Source organism: Rhinopithecus bieti, unplaced genomic scaffold, assembly GCF_001698545.2.
Source record: "Rhinopithecus bieti isolate Rb0 unplaced genomic scaffold, ASM169854v2 scaffold_39529, whole genome shotgun sequence".
Lineage (NCBI taxonomy): Eukaryota > Metazoa > Chordata > Mammalia > Primates > Cercopithecidae > Rhinopithecus > Rhinopithecus bieti.
Genome location: NW_016816430.1, coordinates 49406 through 61532, shown reverse-complemented (window position 1 = coordinate 61532; position 12127 = coordinate 49406). Strand labels below are relative to the sequence as shown.

At 37.9% G+C, this 12127-nt stretch overlaps 1 protein-coding gene across 1 annotated transcript in view; it reads left to right on the top strand.

Moving 5' to 3' along the window:
• The window catches only part of LRIG3 (leucine rich repeats and immunoglobulin like domains 3), a 48137-nt gene that overhangs the window by 28974 nt on the left and 7036 nt on the right, over positions 1-12127 (top strand). Inside the window, exons 5-14 of the mRNA XM_017854878.1 lie at positions 166-309; positions 1661-1804; positions 2171-2314; positions 2708-2851; positions 3753-3833; positions 4739-4810; positions 7024-7095; positions 7578-7741; positions 9717-10037; positions 11505-11786. Of these exons, the coding sequence (XP_017710367.1) occupies positions 166-309; positions 1661-1804; positions 2171-2314; positions 2708-2851; positions 3753-3833; positions 4739-4810; positions 7024-7095; positions 7578-7741; positions 9717-10037; positions 11505-11786 (1568 nt within the window). The remainder of the gene's footprint in view (positions 1-165; positions 310-1660; positions 1805-2170; positions 2315-2707; positions 2852-3752; positions 3834-4738; positions 4811-7023; positions 7096-7577; positions 7742-9716; positions 10038-11504; positions 11787-12127) is intronic.

Below are 12127 nucleotides of genomic sequence, written 5' to 3'. Positions count from 1 at the left end.
AGCAATATGTGTGAATCTTAGCATCTGTCCTTGAGGACCTAAAAAGTAATTTTTTTAAGTTTCCATTGATGGTTAGGTTCTCTGGAGACTCCTAATACAGAGATGGCCTGCACTTTAACTTGCAAATAAATCAGAAGGAGAAGCTCATCTTTAAACTTTCAACAGGTATCTCAACAGCAACCGAGTCACATCAATGGAACCTGGGTATTTTGACAGTTTGGCCAATACACTCCTTGTGTTAAAGCTGAACAGGAACCGAATCTCAGCTATCCCACCCAAGATGTTTAAACTGCCCCAACTACAACACCTGTAAGTAAAATGTTCTCTTAGATACTGTTTCTCACCTCCTCCAAACCCTTGGTGTCTATTCCTTAAAATCTACAATATGGGAAAAAGGAGTTTAGAAACAAGAATGTAGCTGCCTTTCCTTTGAGAATTGGAGGTATAGAATCTCCAAATTGGAAAGAGTCTTAAATGTCACCTCATCACCTCCTCACCTTGTGCCAGCTGCTGCTTGACAAGACACGTTAGAATTGTTACTGAAAAAGTGAACAGTGTAATCATTGACCAACGCCGGCACAAAAGTGCCATTGTGGCACTGAAAAAAGCCGAGGTCTCTCAACAGCTGTGGTTTATGAGAATAATACCGGCAACTCCAGGAGTCTCTGATAGCTTAAGTGGCTGTAAAGATCTGTCTCGTTAATAATTGTAGAGCGATCTGTGAACAGACTCCTGCAATAGTGCAACTTTGGCTACACATTGCAAACACTTGGGGAGCTTTTAAAAATCTCACTGCCCAAGCCCCACCCTAGACCTCTGGGGGGTCAGATCCAGGCTTCAGAAATTTTTAAAACTCCCAGGTTGGGTCCAGTATGCAACCAAGGCTGAGAACTACTGCCATAAAGAGAAAGCATTAAACCTGAAAAGAATGGTGAAAGATAGTAACCAACTTGTGAACAGATCGTACAGGATAAATTTGAGGCCCAGCTCCTTGATAGACCTCATATTTTAGTATAACATTTAATAATCTCATTCTGGATTGTTTAAAAACAAATCTTAATTTGTTTGTGTCTATCCTGAGTGGACAAGACTTTAGACATTGAAATGCAGTCTAGTTTCAGTATGGACAAGACTTTAGACATTGAAATGCAGTCTAGTTTCAGTATTTTATTATTCCAAAAACACATGACCCATTTCAGTAGGAAATTCACTCCCTGCTTAACAAATTGAAATTCTTTACAATAAAAATGTTTAGAAACTGAAAACACTCTATGTAATTGAACACTGACTGGTTTAACTATATTGTAGTAATGACACATTTTATTACTACCTCCAGAATTTAATTGTCCTATAAGCTAACTCTTGTAATACTCAATGCAGTGAATTGAACCGAAACAAGATTAAAAACATAGATGGACTGACATTCCAAGGGCTTGGTGCTCTGAAGTCTNATTATTCCAAAACACATGACCCATTTCAGTAGGAAATTCACTCCCTGCTTAACAAATTGAAATTCTTTACAATAAAATGTTTAGAAACTGAAAACACTCTATGTAATTGAACACTGACTGGTTTAACTATATTGTAGTAATGACACATTTTATTACTACCTCCAGAATTTAATTGTCCTATAAGCTAACTCTTGTAATACTCAATGCAGTGAATTGAACCGAAACAAGATTAAAAACATAGATGGACTGACATTCCAAGGGCTTGGTGCTCTGAAGTCTCTGAAAATGCAAAGAAATGGAGTAACGAAACTTATGGATGGAGCTTTTTGGGGGCTGAGCAACATGGAAATTTTGTAAGTGTGGGTTATCACAGTTCCTGCTCAGGTAGTATGATCATAGAATGCTCACTGTTCATTCAGTAGGTCTTATGTGAAATCCTATGTTAAAAGTCTCATCATCCACAATCTTATTTATAATTTAGTATTCAGTTTTGATTCAGGTAATGTGATCGATAATTTATAAGTACCTAAATTTATAACCACCTAAATTATAAGAATATGGTTGTTTTGTTTTTTTTTTTTTGCTGACGTCTTCATATAACAAAAGCTTAAACATCTAATAACAGTAGGAATGTGTAATAGGTTGTAATCATATGTCCCCTCTGAAGAGACTAGATAATGAAGTTTTGATCCTGCTTTTGATTCTTATTGTAAATGTAGGCACCTGGACCATAACAACCTAACAGAGATTACCAAAGGCTGGCTTTACGGCTTGCTGATGCTGCAGGAGCTTCATCTCAGCCAGAATGCCATCAACAGGATCAGCCCTGATGCCTGGGAGTTCTGCCAGAAGCTCAGTGAGCTGTGAGTTGCCTTTTATTCTCCTCAGGTTTGAGAGCAGGGATCATGCCAGGGCATGAGCTTCTTACCACTGATCTGTGAAATTTTCATAACAAAGTTTCCAAGGTGACAGCTTTTTTCACATGCAACCTAGTCTTATTTTTGTTGTGGTAAGTTGAAGCCAATTCTGTTGCAGGTCTATGGCACATTGGCAAAAGCAGTGATGGTTATTTTCAAGCAAAGAGAATGTACTGTTTTAATTCCTGAGACTAGAAATATTTACTTGGGTATTATTAAGGCAGAATTTAAAAATAAGGATTAGTGTAGCTCACACGCTACCTGTCTTTTGGAAAACGAATCATTGCATTGAATTGAAAAATAAAAGCTATTATTTGTTTTTCTCTTTTTTCTTTACAGGGACTTAACTTTCAATCACTTATCAAGGTTAGATGATTCAAGCTTCCTTGGCCTCAGCTTACTAAATACACTACACATTGGCAACAACAGAGTCAGCTACATTGCTGATGGTGCCTTCCGGGGGCTTTCCAGTTTAAAGACTTTGTAAGTTAACACATTTTGCTGTCAGTACATGAACCTAATTGGTTCCTAAATGTGCCCACTTTTCTCCTAGCAGATTTCCTTTGTTGTCAAGGAAATGCATACAGCCTCAGAAGTAGTGTCTTCATCTTTCCCAGATCAGTTTGATTAAAATGGATCCATTTCATCCATATGTGTTTCGTAAAGGGATTAAAAGGAGAGTAATCAGTTTGTTTTGGTGATTACAGTTAACCTTCTCAGCATCTCCAGGAAATTGGTAACTGCTTGAGAGGGAAACAATTTTAAGTCCACTAAGTTTTCTTTATAAAATGCAAATTAAGAATTACTTAGAGCACAAAGGTCTACAAAGGGCAGTGAAGGAAGATACTGTTTATCATGCTGGTTATATCCGCAACCTGATCTCTGTCCTAAGAGAAAGGAAAGGGAGTTGAATTAATTGACCTTTGAAAAATTTCTCAAATGGTAATTTAAGGTTGTGCAGTGGGCTTTGGATTTTTGCTCTGTCAGAAACTTTTGCTCTGTTCACGATTTGAAGCATTACATAATTGAAAGACATACTGTATACTTTGGCGAACTTCTGCATGTGTGGTTGGAACAGTGGTTTTAAAGTTTAATGTATTTTTCAGACTGTTCGGATCTTTCAGAATGTAGTCATTTTGATAGAGGAATTAATAGGGCCAGTGTCAACTTTTTCTGATTTTAGGGGAAAACTTAAAATGTGGTTGAGGGAGTCAGGCAGGGTGTAAGAAGTAAGTTGGAGAAAAAGAGTTTTCTGTTGTTTTGAAAGAGGTGGAGGTAATGTGGGAAATTAGGAGACTTTTTTTACAAATGATAAGCCACCTGGGTGGTGATATTAGGCTTTCTGAGCTTATCACTCTAAAGGGAATGCTTCTTTCAAAATTAGGGATCTGAAGAACAATGAAATTTCCTGGACTATTGAAGACATGAATGGTGCTTTCTCTGGGCTTGACAAACTGAGGCGGCTGTGAGTATGAATTGCCTCATGATTTAGCTCACTCTTCGATGTAAAAATTTTGTCTTCACTGAAGTCAGCTATACAAGTTGACATCATGAAGAGATGAAATCAGTGCTTAATCTGGTTTTACTACCCTTTATCCTCTCCCCAAATGCCTGCTATTGCACGCGATGTATATTATAAACTTTTTCTTCCTTAGGTGAAAGTGTTTTATTCAACACTTTAGTGTGTGTAATTTACTTTAATATCCTCATAATCATTTTCATCTATGTTGAGGGCTTAGACTTTTGGAATTATCATTGTGTAAAAGTTAGTGCATGCACTTCCACATTTTGAAATTCTCAATCTTGTACTGTCCTCGCAGGAATTTTTTTAATGAAGTAATCTAGTAGCGACTGATAATGCTGTGGTAGGTTATAAGCAAAACGGGATGAAAACATCTTATAATTAGCCATAAAATGGTCTTGCAGATGGTCAGATTGCATGTTTTAAGCCAGCAGTATTCAAATTCACTTCCCTAGAGTCCTAAACTCCTGTGGATGGAGGGTATCCACAGAGAAGGAGGGGAAGGAGAAAACATTCACTATTTTCTGCTTTGTTAGTGTTCTGAGACAGTTTACTTGAAATAAAGTCTCTGCCTCTTCCTAAAAGGACTCTGAAAAACAATTTAACTTAATCAGCAGAGTAACTTACTGAATACCTATTTTTGTTGGGCTCTATGTTGAATGCTTTGAAGACCATGTTGAACTACATTATTGAAATAGATGGCTTGGGCACATTTTTACAGGATATATTGTTTAATTGAAGAAAATGGAATTGCTCACACATAATTTAAAAAGCAGTTCTGTTTATGAGAGTTCCACACCCAAAATGGCTTTTTAAATTAAGTGTTCCAATGTAATTTTTTTCCCCAGGATACTCCAAGGAAATCGGATCCGATCTATTACTAAAAAAGCCTTCACTGGTTTGGATGCATTGGAGCATCTGTGAGTAGCTAGAATTTAGTTACCCTAAAGAGAATCTCTAAGATGGTTTTTACTTACGTGTCATGAAAGATAAAACAAACTGGAATGTAATTTTGTTGGCATCCTTCCAGTTCCATAAAATATATTTTAACATCTCCCTATCTTTCTATCTCTTTCTCTGTCTACCTACTTATCTACCTACCTATATAGAAATGTACAGGTATATGCTTTCCTTTGTATTTAAGGACAAAAGTTATATCTCCTTAATGGGTTTTTAATTGTTTTTCTCAAACAGTGATTATTTAATTATTTTTAAAAAACTACTAGATGTAGTTCATTCACTATATGTCAGGCATTGTACCACATATTCACGTGTATTGTCTCATTTAATTTTGAATCAGAATGCAATTCAATAGCTATTATTATCTTTATTGTTAAGCAGAGGTTCTAAGAGTTTATTGATTCCATTGGACAGTTAAAGAGATGACTTGGCTTTTAAAGAACAATGTTCCACAATCCTTAAGGGTGACATAGGAGAGTTTTAGCACTACTTTGAGAATTGTTGGTCTCTGATTGTTGTTTAATTATGAAACATGCAACCCCCTTACCATTGTTCTCTTTTTTTCATTTGTTTGTTTTCTTTTGTTTCTTCTTGACCCATCGGTTAGTAACTGTCAGAAGCAGGACTCGACCCAGAGCTGCCCCTACTTTCACAGTGTCCCTGCATCACACTAGCTCTTGCCTTTACAATGTCTGCCGCTGCTCCCAGTAACTCATAACTCCTGGCACACATTTCTGAAATGTCATTTAGGGGCTCAGGAATTTTCAGCCACTAAGAGAGGAAAGCTAACTAACATTGATAGGAATCAAAATGTTGCATGTTTTAACTAAGGGAACCAACCAGCTGCTTATAACCATGGTTGTATGTTTTACTCTTGTACAGTAAAAGTACAAAGTAATGTATGACTGTTAAGGAATGCTTGTAGCCAGAAGTTTTAATGTCTATTAACCAGGACCAAAGAAGTTACAATTTAAAATTCCATATTGGGTTCTCCCATGTGTGCTGTGTATTGAGAGTGAAGATTTAGCTGTTATCTATAAACCACTTTGTTGTCACCTTGTGACTGCACCGTTTCTTCTGAGGGAGACTTGGATCGTGAGCCATGCTGACAGTGAATGCAGCAGTTCAAATTATAGTAGAATGATTCTGCAAAGCTGAGTCTTGGAAGGGCAGACCAACATTACAGTATTTATTGAAACCGATTATTTTGAAAAGAAAACTAGCCAAAAGGGTTTGTCACTTGGCCCATTCCATTTCTGGGAAAGTGGAATTAGTGGATCAGTGGAGTATTAATCTCTGCTTCAGTTTTCCTAAATCTCCCTTGATTGCCCCAGCCTCTTCGTCTAGCCACGTGTGGTCCCTTCTTTCTTTGTCTTCTCTTCCCCTTGTCTCGCTCAATATTCCCTTTGTATACTCTGACCCCTGTAAAGAAGAACAGAGTGGTAATCATTGTGGTGAATACTTCAATGCAGACTGCTTATAAGTCTCTGTAAAAAGAGAATTAACCCAGAATATATGTTCATTTTATGAATTTCCTGCCTGAAGTATTTGCTTTAACAAGTGTATCTTGTCTGAACATCTTACTGCGTTTATGTTAGTGAGCTGCGAGTGACAGAATTAGGTTAATGGTTAAAAGCACAGGTTTTGGAATTGAAAATAATTGTTTCAACCCTTACCTTCCCCTTTTGTGCTGAACTAAATAGTAATACCATCATATTTTGGGTTGTTATAGGAATAAATGCAGTAACACATGTAAATCACTGAACTGAGTGCCTGTCTTCAAAAATACTGTGCAAATGGTGTTTTATAAAAGCATAATTATGAGAAATTTTATTTGTATATTTAGAAGCTTCTAATAGTTACTAATTTGAATAAAGAGTAATAGAATAAAATAATAGAGCAGCTTGGGCCCTAATGAGTCAAATAATCTGTAAGTGATGACATAAAGTGAATCTTTTTCGCTAAAACACAACCTATCTGTGATACGAAATGCCCTGGTTCTTCAGCACAAGCTTTGCAGTGGATTCTTCTGGGGTTGCCCCAGTCATGTATTTCAACACAGAGAGGGAGTATTTGTTTGGCAAATGGGGTGGGCAGTGTGGGCCCAAACTTTGTCCAAAAGCACGAAATGATGGTAGTTTGCTCTGATGCATTTGATTTGGTGATTTTTCAGAGACCTGAGTGACAACGCAATCATGTCTTTACAAGGCAATGCATTTTCACAAATGAAGAAACTGCAACAATTGTAAGCTTTTCTTTTCCTTCTAGGAGTCTGAAAGTATAGAGGGAAAACTGTCATATGGTGTGTCACCCTAGATTATGTATCTATAAAAAGTGCCTGGCACATTCTTAACATTATTTAATTTTATACCAGACAACAAAAAAGGAATTTATTTGTTCTTTTGTTGAAATGAGTTTTCTTTCTATTTTAAATTTGCAACTTTGTGGGACCAAATATAGTACAGTCACTCAATATAGTAGTAATTTTTCAGTTGTAAAGAACTTTTGATAAATCAACACTTCTATCTCTGTGGGACAGTAAGAACAACAGAAAATCATGCTAGATACATTTCTTGTATTTTAAAATGGACTGTAGAATACTTATTCCATGGGATGTGTGTATTCAGTTTCCAAATCCATTGCTTTGTTAATATTTACTTGGGTTTAGTTTACTTGTAGAAATCTGCATTTCATACAGAACAAATTGAATATAATTACTCTCCTCAGGCATTTAAATACATCAAGTCTTTTGTGTGATTGCCAACTAAAATGGCTCCCACAGTGGGTGGCGGAAAACAACTTTCAGAGCTTTGTAAATGCCAGTTGTGCCCATCCTCAGCTACTAAAAGGAAGAAGCATTTTTGCTGTTAGCCCAGATGGCTTTGTGTGTGGTGAGTATAAGTATTGCCCTTGCCTTTTATTTATTCTTCTTTTTTCTACTCCCATTTATCCAAATAATGGTTTTGAATGGATTTATGATCTCTTTATAAAGCTTTTATTTCTGCTGAGGTAGAGGAAAATGGGTCTATAGTTTGCTGATTATTTTAATTTCACAGATGGGAAAGAGAGTTTTCTAAAATTGCTTCATCTTTGTTTTGGCATCAGGATGGTGTGGTGGAAAAAGAATGAAATTGGATCTTGAGAGAATGGAAGGATAATCCCAGCCCTTCTACTTAACTTAAATTCCCTAAATGTTAGTCTCTGCATCCATGAAATGGGAACTCTCTTTTCTTCTCTTCCCAACTCTGAGGCTTGTTGGGAGGCTTACATGAAAGAGATAATTATTAATGATTTATGGGGTGCTAAAAAATTATTGGTAGGTAACATTTACAAGTAATAGGAAATGTGAATTTATTATAAATAATGTTAAGGTCCATTGTTTTAGCATCCAAGAATCTCAGCATTAGAAATCTAGTTACCTAAACTTTCTGCTACTACCTAGCTGGTTAGTAGCAGATCTGGATTTAAAAGAAAAGTATTCATCTCTGGTGCAATTTTCTATCTATTACATGATGCTGCTATTTACTATTAGCTGCCATGGAGACCCCTGTAAAAGTAAATATGTTTCATAAAACAATAAATCAGAATTTGCTTATGTTTAAGCATGGGTGTTAAAATATTAAGAACTTTCTTTTGCATTGGCATTTAAAAATTTACTTAAAACTGCTTTGTCCACGATATATATTTTTAGGTTGCAGCATTAAGCAGTGCCAGTAGTTTCTGGAAATAAAACCTCTGATGTAGCTTTTGGAACTGAATAAGCTTTTGGCATTCATCTGTAAGGGCCTGAACTGCTTGCTCCTTTCCCATGGTCCTTATTTCATAGTTTTTTCGTCCCAGGATCTGATCCCCCTATTACTTTGGAACACATATATAGTGTCCATAGTTTTTTTCACTTTCTTGTGAATCTGAACATCGATTTATTAGATGAGAATTTCAGAATAATACAGAAAAGAAACCATCTCGATTACAGTATGCAGACATTGAAAAATAGCAGCATTGGAGTTATCAAAGCATCCCCCATGACCCACTCAGCACACATAAAAAGTTTTTTCAAATAGTAGTAGCACCCAAATAGTACACTTTGGTAGATCTCAGATGTTTCCTTCTGAGTTTACATCATCATCACTGAGAAACTGAAGTTCAAAAAGGTAACTTTTCCAAAAAGTAACAGAGAACTAAAAATAACTGTTTAGAATGAAAGAGTCGCTTAGCTCTAATTATAATGTAGCTTTGACAGGGTAACACAGCAGCGTGATTGGCCGCTCAAAGCTCCAGGCCGAAGCCAGTGTCTTACAGTTTGTTTTAGAGATGCTTTTTCTTTTGCCATCAGCTTTTTTTTTTTTTTTTTTTTTGGATCTACTTAAAGTACTGCTTTTTAATAGTGGTTCTGTTTTGGTAAATGGAGTGTTAATGGCTGTCTTTGTTGAGTAATCATGATTGATGTTTGATTTCTTAATCTTGCTGCTCCTTATCTGGGTAGAACATGGGAACAATTGCAGTTTCGTGATAGTAGTAGCATTCAGAAATGATCCATGAGCCTGTAAGTTTTTAAACTGCTTTCTTCTTGTACTTATACAAAGCATCAGGGATCAGGAATAAACTGTGGGTTTTCTGATGGCCCCAAAATAACAGTCTTTTATCAGGTAATAGTGGTTGATAAATAGATCTCCATCTGTATTCGAGATGAATGAGTTACTTTATGAACTCTCATTTCAACACGGGGACTGCTAGTCCATCTGGACAACATACACAAAGGGTAAAACCTAGGCCGCTGCTTTTGCATTTCTTGATGTTCAGATTTGAGTAGTATTTGGACTCTTGAGCCTTAACATTGTTTTGTCTCCTTCTCTCCATTTTGAACAGATGATTTTCCCAAACCCCAGATCACGGTGCAGCCAGAAACACAGTCGGCAATAAAAGGTTCCAATTTGAGTTTCATCTGCTCAGCTGCCAGCAGCAGTGATTCCCCAATGACTTTTGCTTGGAAAAAAGACAATGAACTACTGCATGACGCCGAAATGGAAAATTATGCACACCTCCGGGCCCAAGGCGGCGAGGTGATGGAGTATACCACCATCCTTCGGCTGCGCGAGGTGGAATTTGCCAGTGAGGGGAAATATCAGTGTGTCATCTCCAATCACTTTGGTTCATCCTACTCTGTCAAAGCCAAGCTTACAGTAAATAGTATGTGATCTGACTTTTCCTTTAGCATTTGAAGATACCTTTTAGAAATAGCACCTATTTTTCTCTCTTAATCTTAACCCTGTCTTTTCTTCTCACAGTTCCCCACCTGACTCTTCCTTTCCCTACCTTTCATTCCACAAAATTAAGATTCTTGGTTATTTGTATCTAAACCTGCCATTATGTTGAAGATGACGCCGCACTCAGTGTGGTGAGTAACACAGAGATGGACCAGACACGTTTTGCTCTTTTGTTTTCTATTTCTTTTCTTTTTTTTTTTTTGAGTCGGAGTCTTGCACTGCCACCTAGGCTGGAGTGCAGTGTTGCAATCTCAGCTCACTGCAACCTCCACCTCTCAGATTCAAGGAATTCTCCGACCTCAGCCTCCTGAATAGCTGGGATTACAGGCCTGTGCCACCATGCCTGGCTAATTTTTTGTATGTTTAGTACAGACGGGGTTTCACTATGTTGGTCAGGCTGGTCTCGAATTCCTGACCTCGTGATCTGCCCACCTTGGCCTCCCAAAGTGCTGGCTGGGATTACAGGCGTGAGCCACTGTGCCTGGCCATGTTTTGTTCTTTGAGAGTTTACAGTGCAGTATACTGATCTGGAAGGCTGCAAAGTGTCATGCTGAATGCACAGTGCCTTTAATTCAGAGATCTGTGTGTGAATCCTGCCACTCCTGCGTGATTTTCAGCAGTTTACTTCACATCTCTGCCTCCAGTTCCACATCTTTTAATTAGGGATAATAGGACCTGCACCCTGGAGGCATTATGCTCATTCAGTGAAATAATGTGTGTAAAGGATGTAGCAAAATGGCTACAAGGTGGAGTGCTCAGTAAATGCACTGTTAGCCACTGTTAATGGAAGTCTATTCTTGTTTGCTTTGTGTGGTAGGTATACAGTTTTACAGTAGGATGCTTGCCACTTTATCATTTAACTGTCTGTATCTGCCATGGTAGAAGATTTTGAATATGATTCATTAATGCATTCACTCAGCAAATGATGGCTGTGACCTGGCACATAGAACAGTTTAGAGTTTAAATTGTAGGACAAAACATGTATCAAAAGTCACAGAATGTTAGAGCTACCAGGAGGGACTTAAAAAAAAAATAGATGAAGTGAGTGGTCAGGGTACAAAGAGATTAATTGATATGCCCAAGATCTCACAGTTCATTACTGAGGAAACTAAAAAGCGGCAGAAAATAGCAGGAAGATCTTCATTCTGAGAATCAGATGACCTGTGTTTTATCCTGACTTCATTGTTTCTGTATCTGTAACCTTGAGCGGGCTTTTAATCTTTCCATCTCAACTTTAGTTTCCTTGACTTAAAATTGGAATTAACCTCTGCCCAATCTATGTCAGGGACAATCTGTAAGTATCAAACAAACAAAATAATAAATAAAAGGAATGCAAGTGAATCTCTAAGACCCCATTGAGCAAATGCCTATATTGTTTCTCTGATTTCAGTGCTTCCCTCATTCACCAAGACCCCCATGGACCTCACCATCCGAGCTGGGGCCATGGCACGCTTGGAGTGTGCTGCTGTGGGGCACCCAGCCCCCCAGATAGCCTGGCAGAAGGATGGGGGCACAGACTTCCCAGCTGCACGGGAGAGACGCATGCATGTGATGCCCGAGGATGACGTGTTCTTTATCGTGGATGTGAAGATAGAGGACATTGGGGTATACAGCTGCACAGCTCAGAACAGTGCAGGAAGCATTTCTGCAAATGCAACTCTGACCGTCCTAGGTGGGTGAATTTGTTAAGATTCTGTAGTATAAATCAGTCTTGAAGATACTGGCTCATCCAAGGTCCCTAACTACCAGAAGTTGTGAGAATAAGAGATGAAGATCTATGGGGCATTGCCTTTTCCTAGGAAGTATTAATGCAAATGGCCTCTTGAACACTTTGAAGTCAGAGATTGCATGACAGCCTCAAGTCTGGCCACTAAGGTGAATCCCTGTCCCCTCCATCCTGAAGAGAGGGGCCAAGGAAAATTTGTGATGCTTTCCCTTTTAGGGGAGATCACCCGCCTCTAATTTTCCCACTGTGCTGTCTATATTGGTAGTCTTTTTTTTTTTTTTTTTTTT